This window comes from Dermacentor variabilis, chromosome 2 (genome assembly GCF_050947875.1).
Source record: "Dermacentor variabilis isolate Ectoservices chromosome 2, ASM5094787v1, whole genome shotgun sequence".
NCBI lineage: Eukaryota > Metazoa > Arthropoda > Arachnida > Ixodida > Ixodidae > Dermacentor > Dermacentor variabilis.
The window spans coordinates 40676260-40697211 of record NC_134569.1 but is presented as its reverse complement, the minus strand read 5'-3'; the positions used below and the strand labels follow the sequence as shown (position 1 = coordinate 40697211).

Sequence of the window (20952 nt, the reverse complement as noted above, 5' to 3'; positions counted from 1 at the left end):
CAAATATCGGAGTCGCCTCGAGTAGCGAAGTTGGGCGTACTGCAGAAAGCAGGCGGCTTCCAGACAACGAATGCTAGGCATACTCAAAGGGGTGTCCTTAACGCCGCAATCAGAACTACGCTCTAAAACCGTCTCGATTAAGCTCAATGTAGTATTCCTCAGTTGTGCCGTGATTGCTTTGATATATATATATATATATATATATATATATATATATATATATATATATATATATATATATATATATATATATATATATATATATATATATATATATATATATATATATATATATATATATATATATATATATATATATATATATATATATATATATATATGTATATATATGTATATATATATGCGTGTAATAGGGAATATATTCACGATTCACTAAGACTACTCGGCAGCCGAAAGCAGCACTTCAAGACAGCCTTCATTCCGTTTATTAGGGTAGCATAACCACCTTTATAGATGATGCACTCGAGCAGTCTAGCCAATTTCGATACACTATTACTCTGAGAATGCAATCTTAAATCATCGACATATGGTGGGTTATAAGCCGTGCCAATGTTGCTGAATTAATTCAATAATCGTGCATAAATACCTGTGTCATCTGCGCCGCGTCTAGAGCAAAATACTTTCGCATGTCTCACTTCCGGCACAACCAACTATTATTTAAGCTGATTGTGCGCGTCATTCTGTTCAAGTATTCCAGGAGGTGCCGGATACAGTGAACCACGAAATTACAGGCAGTGCATTCAGTGTCACACTTTTTCAACCATTTAAACTAAATATGAAAAATCTGCACAAAATGCAGCAAGCTGTGCAGCATGTTCGCTGAGGTGGCGTGGTGTGTGATCGTCTGACCCCGCTACCATTCCACATAAAGTGATAACGAGTGGGTACGCGTGATAGACTAAAACAAAAGCCAGCAAATCAATAAGCATACAAAAGGTGCAGGTAGCACACGGGACGATTGCTGGAATAACTTATGACGTTCATTAGAAGCCAACAAACACTGACACCAAGGACAACATAGAGGAAATTACTTGTGCTTAATAAATGAAATAAAGAAACGATAGATTAATGGAAATGAAAGTGGATGAAAAAACAACTTGCTGCAGGTGGGGAACGATCCCACAACCTTGTTTGTCCTTGGTGTCAGTGTTTATTGGCTTCTCATGATATGACTAATGAAAATCGGGCCCCTCGGTTAACTCCGTTTCTTCTCGTTTGTGAAGTTTATTGGTAAACAAACCCGCCGTCACCACTTTACTATCTAGCACTCGTCATTACTTCGTCATTCATTATACACTGTCAAAATGTAAAATCTCATTTATGCTCACCCTTCTTTTATTATCATGTTAAGATGAACGATAATACGCTAATCTGACGTGTTATTATGTTTCTTCATCTGCACTGGTATGTTTTTTGTTTAGGCATATCATGAGGTCATAGTAGTTGCCATTTCAACGGCGAGGGCATGGTGCTACGATTTGAAATGAACTATAATAGCGTTCGCATTTCCTCCACCATAACCGGTCGTTTGTCTTTATCCTACAAATACCATTACTGATAACAGAAGCAAGCGAGCCCCGTGTATTATTAACTGTTGTGATATATGTACGTTGCTTTATGAACTGTTCTGGTTATGCCAGGGAGCAATACCTCCATCGGATAGCAGTCAGTAACGTTGAGTAGATAACCACCGCCCGAATGGCTTAGAATTGTTGAAAACAACTCGCGCGCGTGTTCCTTAGGTGCGTGCAAAACGCATGATTTTTCTCGGCTATGTAAGAGGAGATCGTTTATTATACGGGTCGCTCTATTGCGCCCACGTCACAGCTAGCACAGCGACAGCTACTGTTAGCACAGCCATATCGCAGTTTCTCATTGCGGAATCTGTCCGGGTATAGCCCACCCGTCCGCGCAACCATCGATCTTCCCCTTGCACGGCGCCGATGCTCGCTCGGGACACAGCACCCGACGCGGACCCAACTCGAACGCGGCGTCGCGCTTCCGTTGCGCACACCCTGGCACTCCGCGCACCGGAACGACCCCATAAGCTCACTTCCGAGGTGCTCGGTGCCCCGTCGGAACACTTGCGTGCAGCTGGAGCGGGGCAGCCGTCGCCGTCATCGCGAAGTTCAGCAAAGTATACGGTGATGCCCCCCGTCGAAGTGAACACCCAAATGTGTTCTCAGTTTGCTGGGCGTCCGTAGCTGCAAGTGCCGATTAAAGTGTGTAAAATAAGCCAGCACTATCGTCATCTACTACAAGGTCCTCCACCGCAAAGCCGGGCAATTATACACTTGCCAGACGAAATGATTCGCACGTGCTCTGCAATCGTGTGTTCCCTTTAACAGGGGAACTCACTGCACATTCAACAAGTGCGGCCCTGTGCTCCGCTGGTGGACGGGCCATATTGATGTAGCGCACAGAAATAAGCTTTCCAAGGAAATCGCTCAAGACAGTTGACGTATACATCCTCAGGTTATCTCAAAATCAGCCGTGGGTCTATTTCTTCAGGACACAAATAATTTCAAGTCCGTGTTAATTGCTTATCGTAGCCCATAGTTACACGTATAACACGAACCATACACGTCATTAGTTGCCTCGCAGATGTGGTTCGAAAGCTACGGGAACGGCTGCTCGAATTGTGTTATAACTGCCAGTTGTTACACTCGCTCGAGTGCGCGAGAGTCCCGCTCCCTGCTTGGGCGCAGCTCTGCCTCGGCGGCACTGCACCGTACAGCAGCAGCACAGCGCGCGGACTTCATTTTCGTGCCCGTCCCCGGCCCTGCGACGGCCGACAGTTGAAGACAAACACTGCACAGCAGCCGCAAACAGCTTCCCCACGAATAAAGCGCGAGCAGCGCATGCGCTGCAGCAGCGGCAGCAACAACAAATGACGAGGGAAAGCGGCACATTTCGAGGCTAGAAAGGTCAACAGGATATGTTTGCGCAAGTATATATACATCTCCATACTGCTCGCGCTCGCGGCGCGGTGCGCCATTAGGATTCAGCGGGTAAAATGAGGCGTGAAGTGGCGGGGCACATGAAGCGTGGGCTTGAGCACGTAGGGGGAGGGCGGCGTATGAAAATGGGGGCGGCGGGGTTGCGACCGAGCGGGGAAGACTCCCCGTGAACTCTCCGCCGTGCGTCAAAACACGCAAACACACACGCGCGCCCGTGAAATAGGTGACGCGTCGCATAAACATCATTTCTTTTTTTCTTTTCTTTCTTTTTCTCTCTCTCTTATCCTGTTTGCGCATACTTGCGTTCGCGCAGCCAGACGAGTGGCATGCGATGAAAACAACTTTCTCGCCTGTTTTGGAAACTCGAGCGACACCGCGAAGTCGAGGAGGAAGATGTTTATATAAGATGTCAGAACTTCGTTTTTCTTTCTTTCTATTTGTTTTTATTTTTCGTTTTGCGTCGCGTATTTGGGGCCTGTTACCACAGCGTCGGGCAGGACGAAAGAAAGTGATGTTCATGTGTGTCTCCCCCCCCCCCCCCCTTCATAGCGCCACCTCGATAAATGTTTGTTACCTGCCGTGGTGGCTTAACGGTTGTGGTGTTACACTGCTAAGCACCAGGTCGCGGGATTGAATCCCGGCAGTGGCGGCAGCATTACGATGGGAGGGGGAATAGAAATTCAAAAATGCCCGTGTCTCGTGCATTGGAAGCCCGTTAAAGGTACGAAGTCTACCCCACTACGGCATGCCTCGCAATCAAATCGTGGTTTTCGCACGTGAAACCCCAGAATTCAGTTCAATTCGAGAAACATTTGTTGCTCCTGCCGCTGTTAAATGTTTGGTTAGTTAGTTAACCTTGCTTGCCATGAAGCACCTACTGGGTGCAGAAGGCCTAAGCAACCTCACCGTTCTCAATTCACCGTTTTCGCAATATTTAGTAATTGGAATAACCTTCTCACGAGCTGACGACGCTTGCTAAGTGGACTGAGAAGCGCAGGGATCAGCTAATTAGAGCGCGTTCATGTAGTCTCGACGAGTACAGGGCTTCTCCTGTCTTTGATATATAGTTTACAGTTTACTACTGAAATAAATGTTATCTAGGTGTCGCGGAAACGTTACCTAGACGGCATAGAAATGCGTGTTTGTGTGAAGATGAAAGCGGATAGTGATCAATCGGCACCCATGCGCTTACCAGTCGATGTATATTGTCATGACGCAGAAATCGTCCTGCAAGTGTACCCTTTCTTACCCTAGTGATGAATATGGGAGACAACACAGCAATACTTTATCGCAAATGCATTCTGCAGGAGGAGGAGAAGGAGGAGGAGGAGGAAAGAAAGGGAGAAAGCGGGGATGTTAACCAGAAATGCGCCTGGTTGGCTACCCTGTGCGCTGCGAGACAGTATAGGCGCAGTGGTGCTCCGCGAATCGGACATGTCGAAAAAACCCCACCGACCTTAGATTTGGAAGACTATTCGCGCCGAGACTTGGCTTGGGGCTGGGGCGGTATGGCGTCGCCGCCTCTCACCGCTTCGAAGGTGATCGTCTCTGCGCGGGACATAGGCTTCCTGTGTTGCCTTCGTCCAGAGGGTGTTGTCGCCGAGGCTCTATAAATTACAGAGGCCGATATATACGGAGCAGCCCTTTCCGAAAAAAGGTGTGACCGACGCGGACGTCACCGAAAATGACGCCGTTTTGGGGCCGATATAGCGAAGGCCGATTTCGCTAGCATACGTGACTGTTTGAAAGCGAAGCTCTCTTGCCGAATTCGAGGCACTTTTTCGTACGCGTCCGGCCTCTAACGCCGACCGCCACGGACGCATGCTTCAACAAGCGGCACGGAACATCCTTTCTCGCGGCCAGGAGGAGTGTCGCAGCAGGAGTGCCACACGGCACTGTGGGTCGCTACTGAAAATTTAAACAAATAATATATGCGCGATTTACTGCATGTAAATATGTGCGTATAATATCCAGCATGTCTATAATTCACTGCAAATAAAATCATTTCTTCGTATAACATGCTGCTCTTCAATGCTAATATTTATACCTCGATAACCACACGTACCTCATATATGCACACAAACACACATGGTTAACGAGCCAATCATACCAAGACTGCTTCGCTTTACGTAAATGTGAACTGGAGTTGAGTCTGCCCGATTTCGTGCTCCTGAATTCGCCGTCGCAATACCGAATCTCCCCCAGCGACGCGTGGCCCGTAGTAAACGAGGTTGCTTAAGAACGCGCGTCGTTGGGTGCACCGCACGGTCGATGAAGCATTGCGGTATATGTCTATGCGTGCGTGTACCGTGACGTGACTATTGCGTCACTTGAGCGGCTGGCATGGACTACAGTGGGTGGTCGCTCAATAAGGTGCTTAGGAATGAACTAGGATGACTAAGACGCTTGGGTAGTCAATGACCAAGATAAACGACAGAGTAAAACAAACAAGTTGTGCATAAGGACACCGAAAGAGAAGCAAAATATTATTTATCTAAATCGGAGAGGCCCCAATGCGATTACATCCCATCACTACCGGGCTCATGTGGTGGCGACCGAAGCGAATGGCGGTGCGACCACTTCCTTTGTTCCTACCAAGGAAGGTTTCAATCTAAAAAAAAAAAAGAAAGGCTTTGTTCAACAACTCGCAAAGAACTGGCTTTTGACATACGTGTCTGCAGCAGACGGTTTTTCCCGAAGGTACGAGGATACTGCGAAAGGGAGGAAGCACTGCGCATTGTATACTCTAATATTAATCTACGCAACATTGACTTGATGGACACGTGGTAATGCGTTTCTGAAAAGCGGAAAGAGATGATCACTCAGAGTATAGTTGTCTGCCTAGACTTGCAGGCTAAGCCCGCCTGTATAGCAAGCATTCTGATCAAACAAACATCCAATCAACGAACCTCAACAGCGCCAGACGGTTTTCAGTAGGAGAGTAACGTGGAACTCCGGTCTTAGCAACGAGAACGTTGCGTGACGCTTTTCTATTAGGTCAAGCAGGATGTCTCTTTTCTCAACCAATTGCTCTTTAACTGCACTATTCGTCGCTGGCTCCCGCAGAAATTGTTAGTGTAGCTTTTACTTAGACTAAGCACTTTGCGCTATATTTACATGCACGAGCGTTCTCCCGTTTTGTTAAGGGCGAGAAATAGGGAGCTCGCGGCTTGCGTTAGGGAAACAATTAATCACTCTACAGCGTAGCCTGCATGATCTCGCTTCTGTGTCCGGAAGCAAGCGAAGACACGCAGATATATAAACAGGCATGAGTTTATTTTTTTTTTTAACCATGTATACGTGAGTTAGAACCCGGCGTGGTACAAGATTCGGTCGTAATGATACGTCGTCTTAAATGAAGCACGGTGAAATGGATCGCTTTTTCGAGACGCTTCCGCGTGGAGAACACTTCAGTCAATAAGATCGAAAATTCCATTAAGTGCACAGGCGGGAAGGGGGGCGTTGCAGAGACACAACAATAGACAAAACTCTGCTAAAGAAGACCAAAGCAAGTTACCAAAAATGTGCGTCATAGTGGCCGAGATTAATTTTCTGACACCATCCGCGGTACGAAGTACAAGAACATATATAGCGATCTTTCTTCGCTTTCTTTTTACTTGTTTAGTGCCTTAGGGGAATAGTAAGTTTCTACGTTCCAGCTTTTTATCATCTCCTCTTTGGGACAGGTAGAGTTAATGTGTATGCTCCCTTTAGGAAGCCTGTGCAGTAACGCTAGTGCGAGTGGTGCACTACGCCATCTGGAGGCACCAACAGCACTAGTAGCAATTCCAGCGTTATTATGGTGTAGATTTTGTAGCAACGGCTTACGCTCCCTCTGACTCCTTGGTGACGCGTCGGTCAAGGATTGTGGAAGCGCATGTGCAACATTCCGCTTAGGATATGGGTGGTTCCAGTCTGCATTATTATTATTGTTGCTGCTGCTACTACTACTACTACTACTACTACTACTACTACTACAACTACTACTACTATAGCGAATGCATTAAACTCTAATTCCTCAATCATCTCTTTATTCGTCCCCAATTCTGATCTGAAAATTCGGCAGAGTTCGATGATGAGCTTGCTGCGGCTTAATATATACACTTCGTCTTAATATAACCAACGATTGAAAGCAAGGCTGCTTTGTGAAAAAGTACAACGTTCGCACTCGTTACTGAATTACCTTTTTTTTCCTTTTTCTCTTTTCTTTTTTAACGAGCGCTGTTCATTCGCATAGGAAACGACGGTGCGAATGCAGTCCGTTAGATAACGCATTCTGCCGACGGACGGCGAGAGCACCGCCTCGACACCGGCTTTCCAGCGTCGACACCTGCGGACAAAGGCTTCCTCCGGATCGGCAGGGAGCCGGCGCTTTATAAGCGCACGTCGAGGTTGACGCTATCAGCGACAGGTTTTTCCCGACACTGCGCCTCCATTCTGGCAGAGGACGGCGTCGACATTTTTCCGCACCAACGGCGACGCGGGTAGGTGAAGGGGGGGGGGGGGGGGAGGGGGAGGGGAGGCAGGGTAAAAGAACCCTTCACGAAAGGATCTCTCACTCACAAAAGAAACGATACAGTGTGGCGGAGGCTACGCGACGCTGTGAGGTGGCCATTAGTGCGTGAAAAGTGATACACAAGTTTAGACGCCGTTTCCAATAGACGCTCTTCACACCCCCGACCACATTCTGGGACATTAACGTCATGCCGTACACCTTCATATGGGTGCGATGTAGAGTTACTGCTGGGGGAGCCACATACAGTAACTCCAGCACGTTGTTATCCGAACCGACTCCTAGCGATGTGATGTAACCCTCCGGCGCCGCCTTTAGCTGAGAGTATATAGCCTGCAAAAAAATACGCGCCCATTCCTCGCCGAGCTGTCTCATTTGCGACGGCTGTTGACGTGAGCCGACTGCTGTATGTACAGTACACATGAACAACTGCCCTCGCTTCGACATTGAGCGCCAGTCGGCTTGGAGTGCATTGAGCCGATTGTCTGGGATAACTTTAGGCTACAGACCATTTCTCCACGGAAGTCAAAAATTTCGCAAGAACCGTTGGGGAAGACATGCTGACTCTAATGATAGGCTGGAGACGCTAGCCTGGCTAATATCGCTTGGCATGCTGCTTTAGATGCTGAATAATAATTACGACATTCGCCACGACTACCCGATGGCGCGCACCGTATATGTTCAGTTATGCTCCGCTGTTCGCGTTTCAATTTTTCCCGACAGTGCACGTCGGTGACCACGAACTCTGCTAGCGATTAAAACTCTTTCAAGCGCCGAGAACAGTGCTTTGAAGAATAGTTTCTTTTTTCGTTGGCACCAGTGTGGCCTATGGCATGGCCTACAAGTAAAAAAAAGAAGAAAAGAAACGAGGCCTGTCTCCTGGATAAAGTACAGAAGCGGCCGGTGCAGAGGATTGTGCATCGGGCATGTAAGGTCAGGCGGTCGGCTTGGATGGTAGCCCAGGCGGCGCAGGTGGCTTTTGAGGCACAGGCGTAAAGCGCTGGCAGTGTGCGGCACTTCTCTCTGCGACGTTCTGCCGACTGCACCCATCGTGGCCCCCTCACAACTTTCACTTCGCCGCACGGTTTCTACGAGGCTGCTCTCGAACGCCAGTGCTCAAGCTCGCTCGCAAGCTGACGCCCCAGCACCAGTGCTCGCGTGTTCAGACACGGCCAATCTGGGTTAGCGTGCTATCTATATGGGCCGCGATTGGTCGGTCGATGCACAATCGGAATAGTTGGTTGAAAAGCTGACCTAACATTCATCGCTACGAAAATCACGTGCGGTATATAATGCATTGGACTGCTTTTATTTTGCGGACCTCGGGTTGCATTCACGAAGCTCTTCACGCGCGAAAAGCCGTTCTTGAACAATCGCTAACTTTCATATGTGCCAATGGCTTATGAAAGAGCATGGAGTGTTTGTTAACAGAAGGGACGTATTTACGGCACCGTTCTTTCTTTTTCATATTCCTATTTTTTTTTGTGCTTGCACCAGCTATTTGTATCTCTTTTCCAAATTCGATAAGCTCACCGAAGCAAGCTGCTTCATTTTCATCTGGATGGACAGCAGAAGAACAAAAGTGGGACTTCCATTCCTTATTTCTTCTATAAACTGAATCGAACTGAAGTCGTCTCTCCCGGATGAAAAAGCAGGAAGAAAGAGAGGGGGAAGAGTGAGGGAGGGGCGCGTGAACGTTAAAATAAGGACGCTCGCAGCGAGCTCAGTCGCCAACTTAGCAGCTTTTTCCGGAACACTTTCATCAGCAAAATATGGCACGTGTATCAGGAGAGAAACAAAAAGATAATGATAACAGTAATAAAAGAAAGCAGGTCAGCGTCTCTTGCTGTTTCCTCCCTGTCTACATGGAGTGTAGCCGGATGGGACGCAGCCTTTCGATTGCCCTTTTATGCAGCAGTCGGCTCATTCTGTCCGTTGATACACTCAGCTCGCCCGTCGGATCCGCTTATACCTCTTTGCTCGGGAGTAGTACTCGCTGCGTTGGTGTGACTGAAGAGAATTCTTACTTGGAGAGGATAGAGTGTGGATTTGACGTCCATTTCTTGCTTCTACCGTCTTCTTCTCAGGACGTCCCTGAGAAGTGAGACAGGCCGCTCGAGCTTCCGCCTTCACTTGAATTTCTAAATGAAAGTCCAGCTATATATATAAAGCCACTTCAGAGAAGCCAATAACCAGTCAATAACCAGTTTCCGTTCACGTTTCTCAATAACCACCCTTTGTTCACTCTAGATGGAATACATTTTCCTCTCAGGAGTCGGAAATTTGCTCCCTTTTCCTTTTCTCTTAATCCATGAAACCGGGAACTGTGAAGAAACACTCGTTGGTTGTGCTTCCACAACGGAAGAAAAGAAATGATGACCAGTAGCCCTTAAAGCGATAATTTTGGAAACGACATTTATATCTCAGCACAGGACAAACCAAATCGAGGGGTAAAAAAGGCCGTCGCTAGGACTCAGCCAGCCTTTTGGTTCCTTTGACATGTAGCCGTATAAGCTAAAGGTTTATTTTTGTTTGGCAGCAAAGATCACCGAAACAATGAGTCTGGACTGCGCAACAACCTTACTGTAGCTTTTGTTTAATGGACAAGCCGCCGAGCGTCACACTGCAGAAATGTGGTGGCGCTATAGTGAGGTTTTATGCGGGCCAAATAAATTTTACAAAAACCTCGCTGGCGGAAATTTTATCGAAACAGAAGAATAATACTCGCGGGAAAACTTTCGAGAACTCACTTCCTGAGGATTAGTCTTCACTTCAAAACACAGCGGAGATGAGGCGGAGTGTCACCGTATCCGTCTGCTCTCTTTGCTTGCACTGTGTGACTTTACGCCCTTTTGTTTACAAACATGCGCAAGCCTGTCTTCTTATAGTAGGAGGTTATCGTCATAGCCATGGGGGAGGAGGGGGGGGAGTGGATTATTATCATCTGAAATGTTACCCGCTCGTTCGAACCTCAGCAAATGTACCGCATCAAGTAGAGAACGCGTGGAATAAACCCAAGCCATTGCAACATATCCGCACTCGTCGCCATCGAAACAAATCACGCGTGGCTTGCACGTGACCTGAGCGCGGCGGCGGTAGTAACGACCAGATATCGAGGATTGCGCGACGCTTATTGTCTCCAAGACACGGTCGAAGGAAGTGCTAAATGTGGAGCAACCGAAGCGGTCTATTAAGGGTGTTTTCCTATCTTAGTATCTTCGGTCATGGAGCTCGATACGAAGTTCCATAGAAAGACGCTGCTAAGCCCTGACACCAATTCAAGAAATGTGAACTATGGTTACTGGGTAGAAGTATTTGATTTCAGCATGATTTTAGCGCGGACCATTGCTGCGTAGCTGTGGCTTCACAAAACTAAATGCGATATATATATATATATATATATATATATATATATATATATGTGTGTGTGTGTGTGTGTGTGTGTGTGTGTGTGTGTGTGTGTGTGTGTGTGTGTGTGTGTGTGTGTGTGTGTGTGTGTGTGTGTGTGTGTGTGTGTGTGTGTGTGTGTGTGTGTGTGTGTGTGTGTTCTTTCCGAGTATTCCTTCCACTTGGGACGCTGTTACGCGCTTGAAATGAAAAAAAGAAAATAGCTGAGGACCTGTTGTTTCAACATTGCCATTTGTTGGGCGTGTTGGCAAACTGGCTTGGAAAGCATATTTGGCGCCAGCGAACAAGGGCAGAAGGGAGACGACACCACAGTGCGCTTTGTGGTGTCATCTTCCTTCTGTCCTTGTTCGCTGGCGCTAAATATGCTTTCCAAACCTATTGTTGTATATTGGTAGTTGCCACTTGTTCTGCCTAAGAATTAGAAGCAAGGTTCTTTTTTTTTTTTTTAGGACACGTGTGTCACCGGCAGCACAACGGTGAAGTGTTCCATGAAACTCTACAGTGTCCTCAGAATCGCTTTGTGAGCACCTGATACACACCACTGTGCGTGTATTTCACCTCACTCATCTATACATTCATCTGAAATACCATGTCCGACTGCAGTGGTTCGGTTTAGCACCTCAATCGTTCGCTATGGTCGACATCTCTGCCAGGAATTGGACGGCACGCTAGCGGGATGACGTAAAAGGAGAGCCGGTCACTCCACTCACCTTCGAGTCCGGCGAGGACTTCTTGACCACCTTCCTGCCGCGCAGCTCGACGTGGCATAGCGGCGGCGAGGCCTCTCGCTTTCGTTGCTCGGGCGACGACTTGGCCGAGGCCTGCCGCCGCAGCTCGTGGAACCGCGCCACCTTGGCTTGCGACGGGGGCGGCCGCCGACCAGCCGCGGACTTGCGAGCCACGTCGTCCGCTTCTTCGTCGTCGGTGGCGGCCCCCTCGTGCACGCAGCACAGGCCGCCCCGAGACAGCTTGGGGCCGGCCGCGGCCAGCCGTGCTGCGCTGCTCGGCTGCTGCTGCGCGCACGACGTCGCCGGCGGGGACTGCGCGCGGCTCGTGCCGTTCCCGCTGCCACCTGCGGTTCTGTTCAGAACGCCGGCCGTGGCTACTGTATTCGAGGAGCGAACGGCATTCGTTGAAATGAGCTCTTCGCTAATGCGGGCGCCGCACTGTCTTTGTGCGCGGCGGCGGCTTTGCCAGCGCTGTCGGTGCTGCTTCTGCTATTCGAAGGACTGTGACAGTTCGCGCAGCGGCAAAAACACGTGATGCAAGCGCGGTTCGTAGCTGACCTGTCAGGGATGCTAGCCGACTGTGCCGAATGTCTTGGTTCGTTCGCTTTATGGCCTCTGCTCCACTCTCACTTAGCACCAATAGAAGCAGTAGCTGCCGAATTTGTGTCAGCGGTGGTCTTCTCGCGGGTCTTTGCAGCCCTGGGATGACACTGTCGATTATAGCCACCTAAGCACTGCTTGAGTTGCGCTTTTCTCGGCTCTTCAACTGGCAGGCGAATGCTGCCTTGCGCGAACCGCCGATGACATCAAGTGCAGTCCCGTGTTGCTGTTCCTGGGACTTTACCAAGCGGAGAGACGTTTTCGCCAATGTCTCCGAAGCACAAGTGGCTTCTTTTTTTCTTTTTGAAGCTGCGCCAGGTTACAGAACCAACACGTTTGAAGTGAGGCTGACACACACACGCGCGCGCACACACACGCCTGCAAAGCACGTCACTCGAAATTTTCTCGTTGCTCCAGACGCACTGAGGTTTTTGTTGACTTGGGCGTCGCTACGCAGCCAGCAGGAACAACGACTTCAAGGCCAACACTCTGGGTGACGCTCAAACCACTCTGTGCCGTAAAGAATTTCAAGTTCTTAATTTCCCTCACGACGAGATGAAGACAACGGTGCTGTCGAAGTGTCAGCGATACGAGCGATGACAAAAAGCCTATTCAGTCGACGAATAATGTTTATCTGACACAGTGTGTCGCCGTCGACCCTGTCGCGCGAAGCGCTTACCAAAACGGCTTCGAAACCGGAATGCGAGCTGAAGCGAAACAGCTGGCCTGCTTCGTGTCTCCTGAACCCGGGTGCCCTCTGACCTCTGCGGAGACTCGGGAGGGCGAAAGGCCGAAATGGCTTGCGCAGGACTCCAAACGAGCGGCGACTCCGGCGCGGCGCTAACACCACGCCTCTTCCGCGCGTCGCGCGGCTTTGAGACAGACCCGCTGGCTCTGGTGGTGTTGCGCCCTCGCCGAGCGATCGACACAGCACTCGCCGCACCACGCGGATAGCAGCGGGCTTCGCTTTTTTAGAGCCACCGGAAGACTCCCGGGCGACTGGCGTCACTTCCGCTCTCCGTGGCAGCGGGCCAATGGGCCGCCGAGCGCGCGGCGACTCCAGCGCTTGTAGCGCTCGCTCTCCCTCTCGCTGTCGAAGGCGAGCGAGGTCGCGCGCAGACTTGCGCGCGTTCACGCTGCGCGACGTTGTTCGTCGGGGTTCCGCAGTCGCTCGCGAAAGAAGTCGACGCGAGCCCACTTGTTTTGAGAAAACGGTGCGCTTGTTGGACAGAAATTATCTTATCTCCCCTGAGTGCACTGAGAGAAGCGTGCGCCACAACACCGTCATATCCTCTCTGAACAGACTGAAGAGCAAGCGCTACAAGCACGCACACAAAGATGCGTAAAAATTAATGTATTGAACGTAATACGCGTTTCACAGCAACGTCGGAAACACACTTATAGTTCAGTATAGTATACGCTCGACGACAGGTGAAACTGCTACTTGTTGCGCAGGGTATCACTCGGGAATTGAGCTGGGCCATTAATAACACCCACGCTTACGCTTTGGTACGGCAGACAGAGAGTGGTTCTTTTGGGGAGTAATTCTAGTGAATTAACTGAATGACCGTGATGAGACTTTATTGTTACTTTCGGAATGGTGGGCTGCCTGAGTTTAGTTCATATTTTCGTGGGAAATCTCTGTGATGTAAGGTGTGGCATAACCATGTGAAACGACTTTGCATTTCGTAGCACATTTGGAGACGAATATCTCGAAATTCGCGCTAGGTTCAAGATTTCTCTTGAATGTATAAATCATCACGAGGGCACGACTTCTACTCTATTACTGCCACTTGGCCACCAGTTTGAAATATATGATATTTAACTATTGGAATAATGTCAATTAGCAAATTCAGCGTTTCCAATTGCCATGAAAGCACTGTCCGCCTATTTTTGGTAATACACTCAAATATGCACAATATCTGACTCCTTCTATTGATCTCCGAATGTTGTACACGTGCCATACAGTGTGATTTGGAGCGGTAATACGGCCCCATTCGTATATCGACCCCAAATGCGAGTTCTACATAACCAGTAGCCTTATAAGACGTGACTGTCCCTGCTTACACAGCACTTTGCTACGCATCCACGAGCCGAAACGTTAGAACTGTATCTTGCAATATATATATATATATATATATATATATATATATATATATATATATATATATATATATATATATATATATATATGTGTGTGTGTGTGTGTGTGTGTGTGTGTGTGTGTGTGTGTGTGTGTGTGTGTGTGTGCGAGAGAGAAATCGTCACTATTCAAGCCAGACTGCTTCGCTACTTCTTCGAAGCTAATTTACCTGTAGGACACCTAAGCCAAGCGGTGAAACAAATCTCGTGGCACGCAGTGGGGATTTCAGGGGAAGTTATTCGGACTTGTTTGTATTCAGCGGTCTAAAGGGAAGGTAAGTATTATTCATCCAACACGGTAAATCCGAAGCTGCCGTTTTAACGAGCAAAAATCGTACTGTGTAAAGTTCGCGGCAGTGGTACATTTAAGACTGCTTCTCAGCATTGCCTGGCGCTCGAATATAACGCCTTTGACAGTATACGAACAAGCCACCATGTTGTTTGCACTAGTTGAAATTTCATCAATCGATGCAGTGCAGTTCAAGTATTATTCATGATTCTCGATATATTCAAGCCGATTTTGTAGTCTAACCGTTTCAGTATTGCATACACATATAGTAGAGCTGCGCAAAAAAAAGACTACCCGTAGTCACAACATAAAGGTAATACTCGGACATCTCTTAATACGATTAGCAGTGTTTGGGTACTTCAAGTACTTTTCTCTCTGCTAGTATCTGTCTAACCTATTTCTTGCACTGACTGATACACGGCGGTACTTTACAGGGCGCGACTGATAATATTCAGAACGTGGGCTCCTAATTAATTTTTTTACGCCTAATATAGACGCCTATGCAATCGCGCCCTAGTTCCTTCGAAGTGCGAGATACTAAGCGCAAATCTACAGTGCCAGCGGCAAAAAAATCTGGCTGTGGTTGGCAGACGACGTTTAGTGAAGCTCTCTTTGCTGCTTCCGAATGTGCACATGCTTTGGTTTGGCGCAAGCGGGACTAAACTGGCTGCAGTTGCGAAGTTGCATTTAGTGAAGCATTTATCTGTACAACTGCGGTGGTTACCAGGGCTTCCGCTAAATGAGGAAAGAATGCTTTGCCATTTACGCTTGGACGTCGCGTTCACTAATGCATATACGTGATTGACTGCAGGAATGGCCGATAGCGCCGAGTGCAATGCCTGCGGTGTCGAAGAGACTATAGAACACCTACTGTGCTTCTGCCCATCTTTTGCAAATAAGAGGCACGACCTCTGCACAGTTCTAAAGCCGTTAGATAGAAAAACGTTCATCTTGAACAAGATCTTGGGACCACAGCCTCGCATATCGCAGCTACAAAAGACCATAAAAGTGCTGTTGCGATTTTTTAAAGCTACCGGATTGAGCGACCATCTGTGATCTGGACTGAGTGACCGTCAGTGATATAAAGCAGAAACTGTTACCACGTCGGCGATATCCACAGTGGACTTTCTCTCCTTCTCTTAATCTTTCCCTCCCTTTTACCCATCCTCCAGTGTAGAACAGCCAACCGGGCACAGCCCTGATTAACCTCTCTGCCTTTCATTTATCATTTTGTTTCTCTCTCTCTCTCTCTCTCTCTCTCTCTCTCTCTCTGTGGCAGCTGAACGTGCAAACACTGTGGCGTGTGGGTGTACTGATTACCATTTGTATTCTCAGCCTACTTCCTCCACTAGAGATTGTAAATAAAAGTGTCTTCAGTGATCCTGTGTGTCCCTTCATTGGTTTACGCTAATCGCATGAGCTGTTTCCCTGCGCATCACTGCAAGCATTTTTGAAGACGAAGCGTTTCTTGGCGAGTTACCCTAACTTTTCCGTACGAGATGTATGTGTTCATAACATCTTTCATGGGCCGGCCCCGATATATTGAAGTCAATATATAAGCGCCACTGGGTATGTTTGTTCTATTGCGTATAGGCCACTGAATATGTGCCCCTGGGAACACTGGGTATTTAATGACTGTTGTAATGATAATAATGGTGACGATGATGATGCCGATAACGATTATGTGATTGTGAGGATGATGCTGACGATGCTGATTACAAAAATTTCGGAGGCGATTTAACCTCTGGTTGACGTCTATCAAACTTCGCTCCAGTGTGGCTCTCACAATAAATTATATGGCTCACACGCCCCTTTCTCACTTCCAACGCTCTCAGGAACACGTTGTCTTTCCTCAACGTCAGCAGCAGGTTTAATCGTCTTTCAATTTCATTTTTGTCACCTTTCGTCATTTTTGGGTCTTCACTGCAAAGCCCCTTCAAATGGCGTTGCATTTTGGTCGCTTCAAGGTGTTTATTCCTACCGCCAGATTCTTACGCTATCCTCCACAGTGGATACGATTCATAGTCGAGGCGCATCATCAACGAGGATGGTCTTGGTACCGTAACGACAGTGAGCTGTTCATTTGTCAACTTAGTTATTTATTTGCAAGTTCCTCACAAGCTTCGCGGTAGTGTATTGCGCTAGAGAAAAATGTTTGAGATCAAAATTATTTAATGATCTTTTTTTAGAAAATACGATCATCAAGAACTACGAAGGTCTCTAATGGAAGACGAAAACCTTTCCGCGCAATCTCCCTTTGCTGTTTTCCTTTAGTCGGCCGAGCGCGCCTTCTGCCTGATGATTTCCCAGTCTCATCCTTCCTAACTTTTACCAAAGTAATCTTTTTTCAGGAAACATTGACGCTCGCGCCCTGCTTCACTCTCTGAACTGCGAATGCTGATTTTCAGTTCAGTTCAGTTTACTTACTTAAAGTGCCCCTCACCAGGCCCCATGGCAAATTTTGGTTATACGCTGCAAGTTGTTATTTGTACTCTAGGCAGCGTTCTGTCGCAAAATTTCTTCAGGTCGGCTCCCATTAATAGCCGAGGTAGAAATATATCAGTGCCGCAAACCCATGATTTCAGTAGGCGGGCTCCACTGCATAGCGAGACTCTCTCTCCACTCGACTCGTCTAGCTTCCGCAAGGGGAATTCCTTCCCTGCGTTCTCCCATGCAGGACCTCGAGGATCGCGTGACACATACGTGACGGGCCCCGCCTTCACTTTTTTTTTTTTTTCTCCTCGCTTTTTCCTTTTCCGGCGATGCGCATTTTCGCTGTCGGCGTTGCACTCGGGCTATTACCGTTTCGCGCAGCGCACGATTTCGCGGGCTGTGCACAAGGCACAACATGACTAGCGTTATAATTCAGTGCTACACGAATAATGAGGCAGAACAAGCGGATCGCAGAGCATGAGCACGGCACTGGAACACAGTGTAAAATGGCATAGTTTCGGTACCTGCGCACGTGACCGCCCCACCGTGGGAACAAGCAGACGAAGCGGAAGTAAATCTCTCTTGCTTCGGTGCGAAGTAAAGCAAAAAACACGCAGACATTCCGTTTGTGTGTTTTATCATTTCTGTAAACTTCAATTCGTCAATTCAAGCAACAGATCACACAAATAACAGATGGTGCCTCGAATAATTCTCGAACTCACGTGTTACCACGAGCGACACCACGCTGCGTACTCGAGTACGCAGGCGCAGAGACGCGAGTACGTCATCCTCCGGCTTGGAGCGCGGCGACCGCGATGAGAAGGAAAAACGGCGTGCGGTTTGAAATTTTAGTTCTTTCCGCGGCGCGTAGCGATGTAATACTTTGCAGACACGATCGCTGACGCGCAATGTCTGGCTCTGCGCTTGTCAGCTCAAAATGGGCAGACCTGGTGAGGGGCCCTTTAAAGGCCCACATTTCAGGGGGTGTTACATAAGGGGTTAGATTACATTTCGAATAAGAAAAACAAACAGTGACGATTGTTTAACATTGAAGATCATCATTTACGCGTTGTTGGAAAGCACATTATGTAGCGGTGGAGACGATGTCATAGTGCAGCCCGTTCCAGTCTGTAGCTGCTCTAATAAATAACGACGCAAAAAACGTAATAGTGTGCGAAGGCGGGCGGGCAACTTGAAGTGGATGACTTTTGCGGAAGGATATTCGCGCTGCGGCTGTATTATACGGTGATTGATTGAGATAACAATAAAAAAACGGCGAGGCTAACAATGCGGCGATGACAGGAGAGGGACGGTAGTGCAGATTGTGCTTTCAAAGATGAAACACTGACGTCGTATGACTATGAGGTATATATATATATATATATATATATATGATTGTACTAGCTCCATCGATTCGTTAGAAATTGAATAATCAACGCGAGAGGGATTGTGACGACGAGATAAAGCCGTGAGTTTACATTTGGTAGGATTGAGGGACATTATCTAATCACTGCACCAATTTACTACGCTGTTAAGATATGTCTGAAGGATATGTTGACCACGAGAGTTAGTAATGGTGCGGTAAATGACACAATTGTCAGCGAACATTCTCATACTACAGGAAACATGCAGGGGCAAGTCGTTAAACATATTAAGAATAGGAGGGGACCAAGGACAGACCCTTGTCGGACGCCTGAGCTAACTGGGAGTGCTTTGGGCAGGTGGTCATTAAGATAGAGTGACCGAGAACGATTAATTAGGAATGCTTAAATCCATGTAAGAATATCAGGATGTAGGTTCAGCTTCGAAAGTTTTAGTAACAGAGGGCGGTAAGGAACATTGTCAAAAGCTTTCGCGAAATCAAGAAAGACGGAGTCAGTTTGCATGTTACAGTCAATATTAGTCTGCAAGTCGTGAAGGAATAGTGCTAGTTGGGTTTCGCGAAAGGGGCCCTTACGAAACACGTGTTGTGAACGATGAAAAAAATTCGTTGTAGTCCAAGAAGTTGATGATTTGTGAGTAGATGACGTGTTCCATGATTTTACAAGGCACAGTAGTAATTAAACGGGGTGGTAGTTCTAGGAATCTCTGTTACCTTATTTGTAGACTGGAACGACCTCGCCCGTTTTCCTATCAACTGGCATAATTCCTGAGGAGGGTGACTGAAGAATGATATTGCTGCACATATCACTGCACACTGCTGTAAATATGCTGCACAAGTTGATTCCACGTTTTTCAAGAGTTTCGAATTAATAAGTTTTATACCAGCTGACGATGAAAGCTTCATATTGTGAATTATGGATGAAATGCCTCCTTCAAAGAAGGTGGCAGCCGTCATTCCTAAATTAAAGGATGGTGACTGTGAAGGTGCGTCAAGTTCTGTAGTGAAGGCAGATGCGAATGTGTCGTTAAGAGGAAGCTTTAGCTCGGGCCCAACTCCGACGCGGCCTATTCAAATACATGTAAAACGCAAAAACGTTTTTATGAGATAACCGCTGGACCGATTTTGATGAAATTTGTTGCATTTGAAAGATAAAGTTAAATTATAGTGACTGTTGGAAGCGGAATTTCGATTTAGGGCTTGAATTTTCTTAAAACGATTTTCAAATATTTGACCGTTTGAAAAAAATAGAAGCACGAAGTTTACAAATTGATAGCTATGCATCAAGAACTGATATCGCGGTTCTGTAAACGGCATCCATTAGATCATTCAAAGCGGACAAATTCAATGTGTCATCTTACATCTTACATGAATTTGTTACGTTGGTTACAACGGTTTTACAAAAGTTGTATTTCCCTATGAGTAAATTTTTTTATATTCATGTGTAACATATCAATTATGTCCGCTATGGATGTACTTTTAGATGCAATTCACAGAATTGTATTATCATTCTTAGTGGTTGAGTTACAGAGTTGTAAACTTGATAGTTTCGTTTTTTTGAAAATTTTTGATTTTCGCCAATTTTTAATAAAAGATTGACGACCTAACTCAAAAATTCGAAACCAACAGTCACTAGATTTTAAGTTTTTCTTTTAAATGCAACAAACCTCGTCAAATTTGGTGCAGTGGTTGCCGAGAAAAACGAATTCTCCTTTTACATGTATTTAGATAGGAGCACTCGAGCTAAAGCTTCCTCTTAAATATTTCTGCGCAATCATGGTCAGTAACTGCCTCATGCGAATCGTTTGTCAGTGTAATATCAGGAGTATGCGTAGGATTTAAATCTTGCCAGAATTGCTCGGGATACCTTATTAGTAAGTTTGGTAACTCGTTGTGAGAAAACAAGCATTTGGCGTTACGAACGGAAAGCAAATAGAACTTTTCGGCTTCGGTGTACTTTTCCCATGCAGCAGGTGTATCGTTGTATTTGGCGGTACAAAACAATCGCTTCTTATTGTTTTATAGTTGTTTTAAGCGCCGGTTAAACCACTGTATGTTGCGATAAATGGGATAGGTAACCTTTGGTAATAAGCTTATTAATCAAGTGATTTAGTTTGTTCTCGAAGATCAACCATTTTTCATGAATCAACCAGTTTGCACAGTCTTCATCTTCAGCGTTCGTCTTTCTAAACGCGACAGACGGCTCGAACCATTCACCATCCTCGCAAGTGGCCATATGCGCATGCAATCTGGCATTTTCGAACACAAATACGAAGTATAAGCCCCGTCTATATTCTAATGTTACGACCAGTCCTTACATATGTCAATATGTTTTTTTTTCTTTCCCTCAACAGTATAGACACCGTATTTGCAAAGCTGCACGCTTGCGAGAAAGCACACGCAAGTTGCCGCTCGCGCATTCGGGTACCTCAAGTGTTGTTATCTTCCGCTCCATGCGCTTCCGGAGAGAAGACCGG

General features: G+C 47.0%; 1 protein-coding gene across 1 annotated transcript in view; it reads right to left on the bottom strand.

The window, feature by feature from the left end:
• Positions 1-16571, bottom strand: part of LOC142570309 (phosrestin-2-like) — a 374436-nt gene extending 357865 nt beyond the window's left edge. The window contains exons 1-2 of the mRNA XM_075678700.1: positions 16482-16571; positions 11613-12119 (exon numbers count right to left, since the gene is read on the bottom strand). Of these exons, the coding sequence (XP_075534815.1) occupies positions 11613-12119; positions 16482-16571 (597 nt within the window). The remainder of the gene's footprint in view (positions 1-11612; positions 12120-16481) is intronic.
• Between the last annotated feature and the right edge of the window lie 4381 nt (positions 16572-20952).